The sequence below is a fragment of the Netta rufina genome (genome assembly GCF_964035555.1).
Source record: "Netta rufina genome assembly, chromosome: 1".
Lineage (NCBI taxonomy): Eukaryota > Metazoa > Chordata > Aves > Anseriformes > Anatidae > Netta > Netta rufina.
The window spans coordinates 204,421,160-204,438,937 of record NC_140123.1 but is presented as its reverse complement, the minus strand read 5'-3'; the positions used below and the strand labels follow the sequence as shown (position 1 = coordinate 204,438,937).

The following is a 17,778-nucleotide window of genomic DNA, read 5'->3' as shown; positions in this document are numbered from 1 at the left end:
CTGAACCAGGGCAAGGTGCAGGTTTGAGAGGCGATACAGGGATTATCTGGGAAAAGCAGAACCGTGATCAATACGAAGCGTGGTAGTTAGATTGTAGAATATTTACTGTAATCAGCTTTGGAAAAACCTGTAATCAGTTTTCTGTAGTGAATAAAGGATTTAAATGATGGTGGTCAGGGCTGTAGCATGTGCTCCACAAAGAAAGGATGGTGGAGGAAGAGCAAGGTTTGACTCATCCAAGTAGCATTACAACTTCGCTGTGTGCTTTTCCAATGAGCAGGGATGTTTTTTTGTGAAGTTGCATATAAAAGACATCTTACATGTAGTTTTTAGCCTTGTTCTACGTTGCAGATACACCTGACAGGCGTGTATTTTTCTGCATTCCTTCTCTTCAGCATTGTATAATAAATTTAACTTGAACATTTTGATTTTTTTTGCATGCTTCAGGAGATAGAAAAAAAGGTAAGTTTCTAAGTTAGGACTAACCCAAACCCCAAAGTTTTTATTTTATTCTTTGTCTGTCTGTAGAAACAAATCTTGACAAAGAGAAGCCCTATATCTCTACAGCAAGCATAGCAGAATGTGTAGCATAAGTAAGTTTTCTGACATGCTTCTTTGAGCATGACTGGAAGTGCCATCATTAGTAGTGAGAGTTTACAGTTCCCATTTTTCTTGATGCTGCTAGAAAGGGGAACTATTTGCAGTTAATTCTGTAGTATCAGTACCTGGGTGAAAATATGTTGGCGATAAATGACTAATTTTGAGTAGGCAATTGTAGTAATGACCACTGATAGTTAATTTTTATTCAGTGAACATGCTTTATTATTAAACATTATTTACCTGGAACATGTTTGCATTCATACTTGAGATGTGTATGTATTTGGTGTGCATGTGTGTAGTTTTAATGTGTTCTGTAATTCATGATGGGTCCCTATAGCGCTACATATTTGAACAGACTACAGATAAAAGCAAAAAAAAAAAAAAAAAGTTGACTTCCTCAGCAGTGCTGAAAACGAGGTGTCTTACATGAATACTCGAGTCAGAGTGACAATGGTAATGAAAAGACAGATATTCACAATGCTTCTCTATTATTTTAAGTTACTGGGCACATGAATAACCCCACAGTAAAGAGTTTCAGCTTACTCTACTGGGATATTTCAGCCAATGTAGGAGTTTCTGGAAGAGTAATTGTTAAGTAAAGAGGACAGCAGAGTTTTAGATGGACTTTTTAGATTTGCTTTTGCAAATATGTAAGTATTTGGTTCTTCCAAACATTCACATGTTCAGAATTAAGCACATGCTAAATGTATCCCTGAATACTTAAATAAATAAATAAATAAAATAAATAAAATTATATATATATATATGTAAATATGTATATGTATACATTTATGTTTTTACCACAGCCTACAAATGTACAGATGCAAGTTTGGCTATTCTTCTGTCTGAATGTCCACCTAGTAGCAATTAATTTACAAAGTTAAATAATCAAACTCTGCATGTACTCTGTGCGGTAGCTAGAGTACATTTCCCAAAGTTTAGAAGTGATCTGCAAAGTTAATAAAAATTTCATCCCAGCATGGTACGCTTGGTTCTGTCTTTGTGACGCGTCCAAGTACATTTGAACAAACCATGGCACAGCTGTTGAGGAGGGAAGGAAAAAACAGTACAATAGACAATCTCTTTACATTTTCAATGCAGCAATCATCATCTTATTAATGTAGTGTTTGGCAAAAACTAATAGACTGCAGTTTTCAATCACTGTATATTCCTTACTGGTACAATTTATAGTAGATGTTTTGCTTTGTGAGTGATGCTCTTTCTTGATCCAGTTTTATCTCTCTATTTCTTTTTTTAGGCCAAGCAGCTGGAAGAGAAAGACAGAGAACTGAAGAAGCATGATGCTTACTACAAAGAGCAGCTGGCTCGACTGGAAGAAAGGGTAAGCCTTCCTTCCCTTTTAATGAAGAGGTTTCCGTTCATTTCTGCTACTGACTTTCTGGTTATGTTTATTGTTAAACAAGATGACTCTTCTAAGGAGATAAAGATAAAACTGGCCAGAGGTTGTTTTTTGTTTGTTTGTTTTGTTTTGGGTATTAACCGCTGCTATTTCTGGCTTAATATTGCCAAGATGGAGGCTTTAATGTTGAGAATGTTGTTTTCTTTACCAAGTTCCCACATTTGCAACGAGATTTCATCTGTCACAATAGTTATATACAGGGAAATAAACCTAACCAGATTACTTTTACGACAGTACAGATGAAGAACCAGTGCAAGGGAATGAGTATCACCAGGCAATCTTAAAATTGCATGTGAACTGTGAAGATACAAACTGAATTTCTGCTTTTGTTGTGGCCCACAGGTGCTTTTGTTGGGCAGAGTTAGTGGTTCCTCCAAACCTACCTGCACGTGAGAAGTTTAACATTAACTGCAAGTTGTTTACGACATGTTTAAAAAGCACTTCTGCATCTTCTTTTCTTGGCAGTAGGCTTGAGACTAAACTATATAAAACATTTTGGTAAGCTGTGCGAAGTGCTTACAACGAATTTAATAAGAAGTGCTCTAACATACTGCTGTTAACATTCACATTCTTTATAGGGTGCTATTTTATAGGATGTTATTTTCAAACTAATTGTTACTGCCATCGTGCTCTAGATCCCAGGTTTGTTGTAACCTTCAGCCTGAATACATTTGCCTCCTTCTCTTTACTTCTGCCTGAGCTTATTTATTGTTTGATTTTTTTTGAGTTAGTTTTGAAAACAGTATTAATGTGATATATATTCATTTATGCAGCTTAACAGGATAGAGAGAAGAAAACCCCTTATTTTCCTGGATTAGAAAGAAGAGCATGTTGCATGAATTATCAGTGTGTATAATTGATCTTAATTAATATTTTAAATGGAGGGCATACCAGATACCATCTCATTATTTTGATCAACCTTTTTGAATATCACATTAATGAGGTCATGTTCTTGGCAATGAAAAATAGTTTGAAAGGAGGAGGTTAAATTATTTTGATGATTCTAAAACTGTATGTTATTGTACAGTTAAAATGAGGATCCTTCAGACAAAAACCCCACAAAATACCTTCCTTATTCTTTAGTGAAGGGCTGGTATTAGAGGCAAAAGCTTCTGCAGTAACTAACCCAAGGTGGGTCTTCATGGCATGGTTGTACCTATACATTGCTCCTCCATTTTATTGTTAAAGTAGTGGTGGAATAACTGGTGGAAAGGACACGTAATAAACTGACTCTATGCTGGAAGGCTTTTGTTTTACATTTTCAATGTGACATGCAGCAAATAGGGCTTTTATTCTTAGCTGTTTTTAATATTATAGTAGGTTGCTGGTACAGTGCTTTCACTAAGTGACCACGACCAGTGTGGAATTTTATTTTAACATGCATGTGACTATATCATTGCTGCATACAAATGAGGTGATGAACTGTAGGTACCCGTGGCTGAGTACTGCTGAAATGTTGACCCCCAGGGGATGTGAAATAGGTGATCTTTGCCAGCTTTTGCTTTTTCTTCTTGGACTTGAAGTCTCCAGGACTACAGCGGGCAGTTCTGAATTGACTGCCTTGTTCTGTGGACGACATTTGCTCTGTCTTTAGAGTTGAGTTCCTGTGGTAATTAAGGGTAGTCTTTTTCTTTCTGACACTTTATTTGTCAGGCAAGGAACCTTGGCTTTGCTAAGTTGTCATCAGGTTTGTTTTCAAAGTACATGTGCATATCTCTTCTACACAAGAAAGAGTTCTTCAGGCTCTGAGAGGAGGTGAACTCTGTGCTCCACATCTGGCTTTGAACTTTTTCAGAGATGCAAAGATTACAGAATGAAAACCTACAAAAGGAGAGAGGTCGTGTAGTTTGCAATCCTGGCTTCACTGAGGCTGGTGCCTGCAGCTGTCATTTAGGTCATTTGGAAGTTTGAGCATTGGGATGGAAATAGAGCTTTAAAAAAAAAGAGAAGGCCTAACATTTTGGAAATTACAGAGCACAATAACAGGTGGATATTTGTTCCTAAACTCATCTTATTTCAGTGAAAGCTACGCGAAGGCAGAGTATGTGGTTCAACAGAGGATGCAAACGGAAGGTAAGGAGGGAGCGCAGCAAGTGGAGCTCCGAGGAGTAATGTCAGTACGAGGAAATGTGCAATATTGGTCTGTCACCTGTGACAAAGAATGCTAATTACATTCTCAGATCATTCTTACATCAAATAAGCACACTTTAAAAATACTTCAGTTACGCGTATGTGGTATTTCTGTCTGTTGCATCACTGAATGTCAGAGCTCATCTGTATGATTAATTGGCTTTTTGATTACCTAGCTTTTTTCAATTAGAAGCTTCATATTTGTGTTCTTCAATGCGGCTGAAAAAACAGTGCAGACATTGATAATAAAGGAAGACGACAACAGAACAGATTAGTGTCAGCACAGTGTGCTCCTTATGGAGAAAGTTATTATACATATTCAGCGCCAGATGAAGTCTGTCAATTATAAAATATTTCAGTGACTGAGTGAAGATGCTCAACCTTTTCAGGGGATTAATACAGGACAAAATAACTGTGCACAAGTGACAGCTGTGATACTAAAGCATAAACAATTCTATTCTCCAGGGCAATATCTGTTCATAAATTTGGTTTATGTGCTAAAAACCTTTTGATAGTTTCCCAAAACCCAGCGATTCCCCTAACAGCTGCTGGTGTTTCTAGGTCAAAGATGGCACATAAGCTGTGAGTTATTAGGTGCTCCACAGCAGCAAAACAAAATGAGATAGTTTCGCAAAGGAGTTAAGGAATAACCTTCTCATACTGTATATCTGACTAGGGTGTAAAGCTGTTATTTAAGAGTTCACACGTTAAGCTTTGAGAAAAATTTGTCTGTGGTCTTTGTTGTCTGCTTTTAGGCTAATGGTGCTTCTTGACTAAAGCAAATAAACAGAGGGTCAGATAGCAGTGTTCAAACTGTTTCGTGTGTGTATTTTATATTATTTCAATTATTTACTATAATAAGCTCGCTTTAGTGGTATTTTAAGCCATTAGATTTTCCTTTTAAAATAGTGGAGGAAGAAAAAGGAAAACTAACACCTCAGATTCTTCAAGGTACCGAGCTGCACAGCAATGCTGTGGCCTTTCTCTAACATTGTCTCAAGTGCACGTGCACACACACACACAAGCACACACATTCTCACACGTTTCTGTCCTGTCGTGTTCATCATTTTTCTGTTCAACTTCTCCACGTCCATCATCCTTCCACTATGTCACTGTTCTACATGTGAATTCCAAGCCCCAGTGGCTGTAGACTTTATAAGTACCTTTGGATCCCTGGTGTCACTGTGATATGTAGGTTCCAGCCCATGTCAACTGTTGCATTAATTTTGTCTGCAGAGCAGCTGACACCCTGTCATTCCTTCAGCCGGTTGCTTTTGCTTCAGAGTATTTTTTTAAGCATGGGAAATGCGTTCTGCCTATAGTTCCGGCATTTTGCAGGCATTCACAACACTGTGCAGCTTCTCGAGAGCAATGCAACTCTCTAATTCCAGCTTTCTTCAGCAAAACCCAACTATTTTCATGTTACACTGCTTCATAATGCTATTATGCGTCATTAGGAGAATCATGCCTCTAGTCATAGGAGCAGAAGGAAATTAATTTTAATAGACTGCTGTATCACACAACTACTTAGTTTATCTATCTGAATGAGCAAGATGTGTATCCCAATATTAGGAAGGATATTTCTCACTCAAGCTAAGCTTCTGTGCTTGCAAGTTTCCTAGAAGCACTTTGAGTGAGTATTGGTTAGTATGCATGTGAATGTGCATACAGGGCAAGGAAATAAGATAATTCTGTTAGCATTTGGAGGCTTCAGCATTATGGTAGGATACTCCCCAGGTTTAGCACTCAACAAGTCATTGCTCACAATAGTTCCTCCTTGCAGATTCTGTAATTTCTGTGCGTCCCCTTGGTGACTTTGGTGGCTGTTGTGGAGGGAGCCTCCTGCACTACGCAAGGCTCCCTGCCAGATCAGAGCCTGAGAATACAGACATAAGTTCTGCAAATGTGATCCTCTTATCTGCATCCATACATTTTTTTTTTTCATGACTTAAATTTTGAGGAAGGATTTGCAAATCGTAGGTTCGGCACTTAATTTGGGGATTCTACTTACCATGTAGGCTGTCAAGGAGCATTAACCTTAAGGTAAGACGAGCACACAGAGCACGAAGCTGTGAGCTGATGGCACATACTATACCAGGTGTTAAATAGTATTATCCATCCTGCTTGCTACAGTAAATAGGATTTTGCTATTATGATGTGTCAGGATTTTCAGTGAAATCAAATTTACTAGACACTAAACTGCCATCCTCACTGCTGAGCAGCTTTATTCTGGGATCTTGTGTTCATGCTAATCCTGTTGGTAGGAAATGCTTATACCAATTGTGCAGGGAAAATTATAATTTAATGATCTCTTCCCTTTTTTTCTGTTCAAGGCTTAAAATGGACCAGTGTGCTTTGCAGTGATAGACCCAGTGCTCAGAAAAGGAGATAACATACAGTTCAGCTTCACAGCCAAGTATTGGCTTTTTGTATGTGTTTATAATGAACATAAGTGCTATGGTGCAAACAATGTGAGTTTCACATTTGTTCAGATGCTTCAGAATCTTGTTTACCTTTTCAAAGTCTCAACAACTAAATAATCAGAATCTGTTTACTCTGTTTTTTTTGTAAACTGTGGTTTGCAAGATGTAGATAACAGAGGGGGACTGTTAGAAAGCGGTATAATAGCTCCAAACATTTTAATTTCCTACAATGTATTTTAGCAGTTTAAACATTTTTGTTTCTATTTGTTTTAAGTTATCAGTCTGTTTATTTTCTCGGATCTTGCATGTCTCCATCGGCAAAAATTTCATAACCAGAAGTTGATTCTGCTCTCACCTCTTGTGTTTAGAAGTTTGTATTCAGCAGAGCAAACATGTTTACACTCCACACATTTGTACTGCATTCTTTCATGTCTTTCAAAATCAAATAGCAGTGATGTAGGTACAGTGTTTGAAGACTTCAGGCTGCATCTGAAGCAGAAAAAGGTTTGGGCTGACGATACTTGGTACGGAGCACTTAGAGGAGGCACAGAGAAAGCTCAGCAAACCTTTTGTCAATTGTTCCCATGAAGAAATGGAATAACCTCTAGCACATTGCTGACAGACTTGCTAAGTTGTACTTGTTGATTAAATGCAGCGTCTGCTTTCTTTGTTGGACACACAGAATACCAGTAGGCTTTTCCAAATTGTCCATTGGAATGCAAAGTACTGACCCAACAGACTTCTGTTCTAAACATAATGTAGGTAAATAACCACTGTTGTTAATGTTTGCATTGTATTTGACATCTTTCTTGCCACAGATGAGTAAAATAACCTCTTGGTAGAAGCTTTGATGTAGGATGCCAATACTTTTTATGAGAGCATGTTCCATAAAGGAATCCCTTAGGACTTCCCCAGCTTGCAGAGTTTCTCCACAGTTTGCCCATGTGGAGGTGCTTCATGGTTCTCCATCTGGAGAGGTGATTTTGTGATTCTGTGAATTTGGTAAATGTGGTACAGCTGAAAATGCCTGGCCTTTTCCTTGCTTCTGCTGTATTTAATCTGATGCTTCCAGTAATGCCTGTGTTGGCTTTGACCTAACCAAACTCCTGTATTTCTGAAAAGACTTGTTGCAAGGCAGTTAACAGGTCTCTTTAAAATCAAAATGGCCATACCAATGTTGTATTGCTTAACAAAATTGAGTTTTAACCTCAGTTTTGTTTCTTTTTCCCCCCTCAAAGAGCTGTAAGGACACTTACCCTAATAAAAACTATCCAGACCTGACAAGCTGGGGCTCTTTTTTAGAGCTGCAGATATGGGGAAAAGCTTCCATTGGTGTTTGTTGGAGTAGATGGTTCTGTCTGTGTATCAAAACCACCTAAGCATCACATCGATCTATCAGCTGTACTTGAGTTCAGTCTCCTCAACCAACTTCAGCAAGAATAAGAGGAGAAGTAAAAGGTCAAACAACACTTATTTCCAAACACTTTTCAGGTAGATCAATAAAACATATCATGGCTTCCATTGGATGAATAGTACAGTATATCATACCATAACCCTGCAGAGATAATATAATTCATTAATAATGATTTTGGTGTCTTTTTTTTTTTTTTTTTTTTTAATGGATATTCAACTGCAACAGAGAGTTCTTACAGTTTTGCCCGAATCAGTGCAGCAGGAGACGTGAGCGTAGAACCAACGTACATTAATTTCTCATTTTGTGCTTGGGCCAGGAGACTTTCCTATGCCTGAGCTCATGTGCTGCACCAATGAGATAAAAGTAGGAGTTCGTGATAGTTTCCCGATGCTTTGTATTTCCATACAGCTCATGAATCCCCCCCCCCTTCTTAGTATTGACCAAAGCGTAATGTTTTTGTCAGTTTAGCATAATAAAGCTGTCAACCCAACCTGTGATCTTGCTTCATGTTGCCAATATTAGAAAATTTCTCTCTTCAAATTTCATTATATTTTGGGGATGGAGCTTTTGTGGAGCGCTTCTTGCCTGGCAGGTTGAGATTAGGAAACTTGCTACCAATTACAATATCTGAAACCTTCACCTGATTGACAAAGACAGACGGAGCTGTAGCCTTCTGACTGGAGCTCTGCATTAATGCACTACCTCCATATCTTGCCGAGCCACAATCATTATTCCAAATAATTGTTTTTAAACCTTGATTTTTTTTTTTTCTGCTCATTACCTTTTATTTACTGTTTTTTGAATAAGCAGCTAATGTGTATATTAGTTATTAAATACATACTCATCCATATTTTTCCCCTGAAATCACTGAAAATGTTTGTTCAGAGACATTTTCCTATTAAGAAATGCCCCTTTCAGTCTCATCTTTCACTATCACATCTCCAATCAATAGCAATGCTGAAATGCTGCTTAATAACAAACTAACGAGTTGTTCCACGCTGAATAGTAGGTATTAAAGTTTCTCTAAATGTTTGTTTATAGATTATTTTTCCATTCTGCATGTGTGTCTCTATATAAATGGAGACAGGAAAAGACGTGTGATAAGTAATACACCGAGCTTTTCTCCCTGTGCAGTAAGATGCTTGATAACCGTTCACATGTAGCCAGCAATCCCATATAGTTTGTTTGCAGTCCTTTTTTACTTATTCCACATGTGCAAAAACATATTTGGGGATGGTTTCCGTCTTCCCTTTTCCCTCTTCCCATTTATTCCCTCTTCCCTTTTCCCTTTTCTTTGGTACTCCAGACTTTCAGTTTGGAGCAGAAGGCGGATAGTTCCATGCTTATACATTTTGTAAAAATGTGTAGAAGACCTAGGGATAGCAGTGTGCTGGCTGTAAAATCATAACTTAAATACATCCACGCTGCTGAGACTCCATGTGAGCTTTCAAGACTTTTTTTTTCAAATGTGCACTGCTCCTTGTAATGCAGTTGTGCTTTTTTTCTTTATTTTATTTCCATTAGTGTATTTCTCTAGCCCGTCATCATTCTTGCAACTTTCTTTTCCTGAGTAGTTTTTGGTTTAGAACATTTTTCTCGCATCGCTGGCCAGAGCTGACTTTGATATTGTACCTCTAGTCTCAGCTAGAGCTAACCTCATAAGAGTTACCGGCCTTTCATCTGATGCTGTTTATTTTTATAGGCAACCTCAAGCCTCCACTCTTTATGCTTTATTTCATTGTGCTTTGGGGCCTACAGTGCTGTTTTAAAATCATGCTGAAGTCTCTCTCTTAGCCTACAGGCGACCCCAGTGTCCTTTCCTACAGAGTTTCTGCACTGACATTTCCTCAGGTAGGGAGGATGGTGTTTCTTTCCAAGTGAAATCCCAGCTTTCAGATCCAAGGGAAAACCAAACTCCGTGTGTGTTTCACAGGTGTGTGCTTGGCGAGGTTGGATAGAGCTTTCTGAGTGGTCGAGCAGGGACTTTTATTGGAAATGTGGATGCTCAAAACCTCCAAAATTCAAACCCTTTGAGATTTTGGTAATTAATACGGGATTTACTGACCTTAGATACAGTGAAATAATGTTTTTCGGGAAATGGCTGCTTATGTAGTGCCCTGTGTTTACCTGAGTGTTGTGTAGCTTTGTAAAGATGATTTCTTTATAAACCCAGCTCTGGTCCTGCAGCTTTTACATCCTCACTGCTTGAATCACGCATGTTTGTTAACTCTTCCTCTGTTATACCATTATCATCGCTCTGGATCTCAGCATTTACTGGCCTCCTACCGTGTTTTAACAATAGGGATTTGTTCATGCTCCCATGATAACTGGTCATTGCTAATCACTGTTTTTCTCGGCGATTGTTTCAGCTTGTGTTAAAGCTGCTTGAATCTTGGTGCTTGTGGAGTCTGAACACATACGCGTGTGTTCATCCTATGAATAAAAAATGCAGATGAGGATAAAATATGAGACAGTGGGAACATGCAGGGCAATGCCAAAGAAACCACAGCAGCATGTTGGGCAGCTCCTTTGGTCTCCCTCTTCATTCCCACGTGTGAAAGCATCGCATCAGGAGAGCTGGAGAACACCTTTTCCCTTCCTTTTCACTGGCTGTGTCTGATGTTAGGGCTGGAAAAGGCAGCGAGCGGGACCTTACCACGCATCTCTCCCCGGGACGGCTGTCCCCCACAAGCACACGTTGAGTCCTCGTCAGGCTAAGAGGTTTGTGCATCCAGTCCTGCTCTCTTTAATGAATACAAATCAGTGGATGCATACAGTTTAAGCGTAAACACGCCAGCACTGCCTAAGTCACCCTTAGTGATTGTGTCTGCATCTGTTTTCCTTGATAGTTTCAGCTGCGCTTTTCCCCCTTCCCCTTCCTGAGGAGCAAAGAAAAGTATCACGAGAGAGAATGTTTAAATAGGCAAAAGGGAACAAACCAAAGAAATTTGTCATTTGAATGTCAAAAGGCAGTGTTTATCGCGTTTCGTAGGGTATGGCAAAATGTTTTAACATATGTGTGGTTAATGAATAAGCGGCTTTCATTTTTCCCCAGGTCTGTTCCCTCCTCCCACCCTCTTCTCTTTGCAGAAGATGAAGATTTGGTACAAAAGCTGTACTAAGTTAACAACAGATTTAAAACAACTTGGATTTCTTTGTCAGGGTAACATTTAGAAAATATTGCAACTGTGAGTTGAATCATGTGACAGGCAAAATACTAAATTTTAGGATTTCTTTTAGAGATTTTACTCGTTATTTGATCAATAATTGAGCAATTCTTTAGTCTCTTTTACTTTCCTGGGAATCTAACAGATATGTATTCCCTTGAAAGTATTTAGCTTTTTAATATATTAGATACTGGTTTCAAATGGCCCAGTAATTTTGCTGTTGGGCAAGCTGAGCAGGGATGTGAAGAAGCAGGATACAGACCAGTCCCTGTTTTCACTTGTTTTCTGTTCCCTCTCTTTTGTGCCTTTGAAAACAATAAGTACTCTATTTAAATACACCTTCTCTTTAGAGGAGTATCAGTGACATTATGTGCATTAAAACATTCTCTGAGCAGCCTTTCTTTTTAAAACATTCACTTTTCTGCCTAAGCAGTGGTTAGTAATTTTTCTCATTACGAAGCAATAATGTTTATGTGAAACGTTGCCCTGCATTTTTGTAAATCGTCTGGTAAAGCTGAAGGCTGAAATACCCTTCCCAAGCACACACCGACTTCATTTTCACTGCTGTCACTCTGAGTGATATTTTAATTTTTCTGCCCCTAAAAATACTTCAGTCCCGTAACTGATAGATAAATGAGAGAATCCCCAGGAAATGCTGCAGAATGTTTCCATTTGCCAGCACAATAAATGCAGGAGCTAATAAATGTCCTCTTACATCAGGAGGAGGCGTATAATGAGTAAATGATGGGAAAAGGAATTTGGGAAATAAATGATCAATCCAATCTAAGGCGACAAACAATTTCTTAATAACTTGGCCTTCGGTTGGAGCGAGGGCTCGGCTCAGCACAGAGGGAGCGTGAGGGAAGGGCCATTTACATCTGGCAGCTGATGGATTTCGGGAGGCTCTTTTAGGTTCGCTGAACAATGAGCTGTGATTCAGACACAGCCTTTCTCATGCAAAGTTTGGATGGTTCGCCATTTGTCTCTAAGTGCATATAAGGAAAAAGGGACAGCGGATTTAATTCTCGTTTCTAATTCTTCATGTGTGCTGTTCTTCAGGAAACCTTGGGGGAAAGGACACAATTGCACCACGTCTGAGAAAATTGGGCTTTGGCTGGTGTTCTGCCCCTTCTGTAGGCATTATCATCGTCCTCATAGCAGCTTATAGTGTTCAAGAGATCAAGTCCAACCCAGGAGCACTTGTGGCAATATTCTTAGCATCAGGGAGAGTCCAGCCACAGGAGGAACTGAACCAAACTCTTAGGACGTGGCCACGTTTTAAGCCCACAGCAAACAGAGAGGGGAAGGTAAATGTACCAGATTTTGTGACATGGATCTCAGCTTTGGCCAGGCTCTGTTGCAGGAGTGAAAGGTTAAGCACAGTTTTTTCTGCATTGCATTAACCCACGAAGCTCCCTGCAACCAACGCACAAGCGCTAAAGGTGGGAGAAGGAGCTCAAATTCAAGACGAGCAGGAGGGCTGTAGGAAGAAAATTGGAGAGAATAGAAGGGGAGAAAATCACAATAATGGACTCGGTGACAAGCCCGGTGACAACTTCTTTTCAGTTGAAGGTTTTGCTTTGAAGAGAGCAAAACCAATTTGTCTTGTGCATTACCCAGATTCCTTTAAAATCCCCGGCTCCCCGTTCCTTCAAAAGAGAAGGAACAGACAGCTGGCATCGCAGCTCTGTAGCTCTGTATTTGTGAGAGCCTTCCTGCAAAAATACGTGTGATCTTTACACTGATATTTCAGAGGTGAAGGCTTTCTTCTTCTGTTCTGTTTTACAGAGCTGGTTTTCGGTCTGTTTGTGGGACCCGTGGCTGATAACTGTGCTGTGGGTCCAGTGGGGCTGCCTGCTTGTGGCTCTCGTCTTGAATCAGCATGGGCAGGCAGCTTGGCAAAAGTGGTGGAGAGCCTTTGGTTTGGAGAGGGGAAGGGATAGCCCAAGGCTGGTGGCACGTTTAGCACTCTATCAGCATGTCAGGGGCAATTGAAAGTTCCCCCATCTTACGCCTCTCTGACTGCAAAGCATTATACCTGAGAGCTGAGACTTTTCAGCGTGTTTCTATTCACATGCATATTTCTGCACCTATAAAGGCCTTTCCTTTTGAAATCCGGGAAGATAATCATGTGTTTGAAATGAGTAGATACTCTCCTGCCACTTTTGAAATCTTTATTTTTTCCCCTTGTCAGAGAGTTTAACTGTTTGCATTACCGTGGGCCGTAATCACGGCGGAATATGTATTTATGCGCACTAAAACACAAAAACATAGCTGGAGTAATTATGAAGCAAATTCAAATGAACCCTAGTGGAGGAGTTCAAACATATGTCTAATTCTCAGGGAAGAATTACCATTTTTTTTAAAAATGCCTTACCTTGGTAACATTTCAGTGTTTTCCATATCTGGTACCACTGGAATCCAGTTAGACGCTCATCCTGCAACAAATTTCATTGCTTGTTTGTCCCTGTATTTATTAAACATAAAGCCCAAAGATATTTCTTGTTCCTAATAAGCTGTGGCAATAATACAGAATTGTTTTTTTTTTTTTTTTTTTTTTTTTTTCTTTTTGCTGCTGAGGCCTTATGTATTTTTAAAAGCATTGCAGATAATTGTTGCTACATGCCAGCTCCGATGTCTCTCTGTGCCAAGCTCGCCACTGGTTTCTGTAGTTAATCCTCACTGGCCTATAGTTCTCCAAAGTAAAAGCATCCTAGTGGTTGGCAGTGGTTAGCATGATCCAGGCTGTAATTACTGCTTTTACAGGTGCAAATACTTGCACGTTGAACCCATGCTACAGCAAATACCTCTAGGTTTTTTGCAGAAATGTCAATTGTACCTATGAATAGCAGGTAAATGTACAGAAAATCTGTTTGATAATCCTGTTTCTGTTTCACACCTTGGAAAATTCACTATTTTTCCTTTGCCTCACTTTCTTCAAGAAGAACAATGTCATCCTGAAACTATCCCATTGAGAATTAATTCTGATAAATTCTATAAAATGAACTATTGCATATTTATTGTTGACAAAAGTAAGCAAATTAACATACATAAGGTTTTGAGTTAACCATTTTAATCAGTACAGTATCTAGAAATTTGTGGGCATGATTTTAAGTTACCCTTTGCTCATTTCTTGTTTAACTCATCTAGCTGGCTTTTAAAGCCTGCTTCATAGCTGCATTTTGGAACAGATTTTGTTTTTAAGATAGAAAATCTTCATTCTTCGTACCAGGTGGTTATGGTGTTGCTCATGTGTTACTGCTCAGTGCCTTGAGGCAGCATCGTGCAAGTCACAGAAGTATGAATCAAGGGCTGTTCTAGATTGTAGTGAATAATAACTCAGGTTATTTTTCAGCAACTCCTACTTAGTGGGATTTAAAGTAGAGTTAGGTGCTGGATGTACATAACTTTTGTGATTATAACAGTAATACTGAGATTTTTGCTGTTTTTTTTTTTTTTTTTGTAATTATTATTTATTTTTTTTTTTATTTTGATTCCTACATCCCACTGTTTTGCATTCAGCAGGTAACACTGGAAGTGAACACAACAAACACAACATGCTGAAATGATCTTTTTTGGAATCTATCTATTGTTCAATAAAGCATAAGGGAAAAAGAAAGGGAGTTTTGGAAGAGGAGAGCCACGGTCTTAAAGCAGGACTCCAGGCACCGCTGTTTCAGGGGATGCCATGCCTAGAGCGTGTCCATCTGTCCGTACCAATGACACCTTGGGATAGTTTCTGCCTCTGTAGCTGAAGCTGTTTAATTTGGTGTGTTTACAGGAAAAACAGTTAATATTTTTTGTTGACTTATCCCTTTTAATAACAGAAATAGGTACACTGTTTTTATTTATTTATTTATTTAACCCTAACAAAGGATATGATGCAAGCATAAAATACACTTTGAAATTAATGCAAACCATTGCACATTTCAGACAGTTTTCATGATCTCTTTCCTTGTTATGAATTTACTGCTGCTACTGTTACTTAATTTTTGGAAACTTTCTTTAATTGTAAAAGTCTAAGATAATGTGGAGAGCATTGGAGACTTGCTAACCTGAGACACTTGTGCCTGTCCAGTAGGCTTTCAGCTGAGCAAAACAAAACCTTGCTGGGTACAGGCAAGTCGAATTACCGCATCGCAGTGCAGGTTGGACTTCCTTTTGTTAGAGTAAGTGGGGAAGCTTTGTAAAAAAAAAACGCATTTTCAACAGCAGAAAATGACACTATTTCAATTCAGAAAACTTCAGTCAATTTTTTGTCATTGAATTGTTGCCATGAATTGACAAGAGATTACAGATACTTGTCAAGTTGAAAGAAGTTCTTTAAAAAACAACAAAAACCGAGTCCTTATAAGATTTTTATATTGGAAAATCAAGTGTAAAATGCTACACGTGTTTGGATCATACTATGTGGGGAATATTTTTGAAGTGGGAGTTTTACCGATGGTTAACAGAACAAGGATTTATGGACAATATTTGTGGGGGCGGATAATACTTTTTATATGACTACTTGCAACTTAAACAAGTTCTCAGGAACATGGACCTGAAAGCTGCCTTTCAGGTAGCCTTGAATTGAACAGCAATATTTTTAATGCAGTATTTTGCTTCCCTTGGCCAGGCTTTAAGAATTAATTTGAAAAGAGAGAAAAAGTAGGAAGCTTCAGTGTGCAGGTAGCATAAACGCAGTTCCTGGTGGCGTGATCCATAGGACACAGATGTAATATAATGGGATCATCCTTGGAGATATTCAGGACAATATCCTGAGCCATCTGGCCTAGTTGGGCCTGCTCTGGATGAGATGACCTCTGAAGATTCATCCTAAATTAATCTGAGTTGGCATGATAACATGAAACTTGCTGATTCAGGGACTTTAACATGCTACTCATTACTTCTGGAGAGTGGATAAATAATTACAGCAATACATTCAGCACTGTAAAGAGTTACTGTAGTATTTGGTAAGCCTACAGTGATGTAGACCCTACAAGGCATAGTAGCAAAAAGGATGCTTTTTCCATAGTGAGTTTAAAATAGCTGGCTAAATCAAAAATATGAGGGTTTTTGTTGAGCAGTGTTGTTTGGTATTGTGGGGGGGAAAAGATGAGAACAAAATGAAGTATAGAATTAAGTATATCAGAAGTGCGTTCTGAATGTGCCCATCAGTTATATTAATATGATGTCTTATTTAGAATAAACTGAAAAAAAAAAAAACAAACACAAAACTTGCAAATACTTCCATGTCTTTAACTCTTTTCTCAATTGCTACGTATTATTTTGTGATTATGTTGGCATAGCACGTGTGTAACAGACTCTTTGCCCCAGAGAAGTCAATCAAAATCGTGGTATCTTTGTATATCCTCCTTGGTGAGATGTGTGGCTGTGTAATTTGTGTGTGTAGGGTGCATTTTCTTTAGCTTAGCTTAAAATAGGACCCTCTAGTCTACATTAAATATCTGGGGTCACTCAGCAGTTGCTGCTGAGAGATAGCTGCCACTGAAAGGTTATCAATCCGTTCCATCTTGGCGAGGGGATGACTTGCCCTGATACTGTTCCTGTGTGTTCCTGTTGAATACTGAGGAAGTGTTTTTTAACCATCTATCTACGGGCAGCTGAGGTTTGGGTGTGATGAATCCCAGCCTCAGAGACAAGTCCCATGGTCCGATGCCAGCCCAGGCACAAGGGGATGAGCAGACTTGCTCCATAATAACAGCACTGACCTGCAGAGACAAGTTTTGAGTTCATTTGCTAAAATAAATTGGTGCTATTTGGGACTATTACATAGCCCCCTGTGTAATAGCACAGGTTGCATTCTCAAGAGGCATCTAAAAATCTGTTCAGTCTACTGAGGGAGTCTGCAAAGGGCTGTGCGTGTCCAGAGAAACACAAAGAGAATTCCCTTTCTTTGAAGGGAAAGAAACTATAAAGTGACCATTGGAAGAATATACTTATGTAGCAGAGAACATACATTAAATATCTGTGGGAAGGTTGCAAGGCTGAAAAATGCACTGAGCACTGCGGGAGGAAGAACTGAAATGGATGCTTCGAATATATAGCACCTGCAAAGAATACAGGAAGAAGAAGCCCATTAAACAGTGGGAATCATCCTCAGAGGTTACAAAACATAGCTATAAATTGTGAATATTTTAGGGGTCTGCATCTGAATTATTTGCCCTAACATATCTTAGTGGTAAGCATTTTGCAGCGTGTTGCCTTACTGAGAGCAACAGAGCCACATTTTTAACTTCCGAAACAGCATATTTGGTGCTAATTATTACATAGTGACACGCTGAAACACTTAATCAGTTTCTTTTTCATAGGTCCTGGATTTTTTATTTAGCAGGTTTTTGAGTGAGAAGGCCACCTGCCTTAGTTTTGGCTGAGCTTCTTTCAGAAGACTGTTTCCAAACAGAACGGGTCTGCTGGGATATGCTGCTGTAAGAGCATTGAAGAATTCTCACATTAGCTTGATTTAAACATGCTCATAGCTCGTTTCATTTCTTGCTTCACCAATTATCAGCAAAGCTCTCAATCTAGACTGAGTAGAAAGCATAGTTGGCTTGGATTCTGATACTAAAAATTGTCTGAACAATCATCATCGGTCATCTAAACAAATACATGCAATATTTT

The 17,778-nt window shown here is 39.0% G+C and overlaps 1 protein-coding gene across 2 annotated transcripts in view; it reads left to right on the top strand.

Moving 5' to 3' along the window:
- Positions 1 to 17,778, top strand: part of CHCHD3 (coiled-coil-helix-coiled-coil-helix domain containing 3) — a 148,352-nt gene that overhangs the window by 91,638 nt on the left and 38,936 nt on the right. For both annotated transcript variants that reach the window (XM_084298133.1, XM_084298132.1), the window contains exon 5: positions 1,859 to 1,942. In XM_084298133.1, coding sequence (XP_084154259.1) covers positions 1,859 to 1,942 — 84 coding nt within the window. The remainder of the gene's footprint in view (positions 1 to 1,858; positions 1,943 to 17,778) is intronic.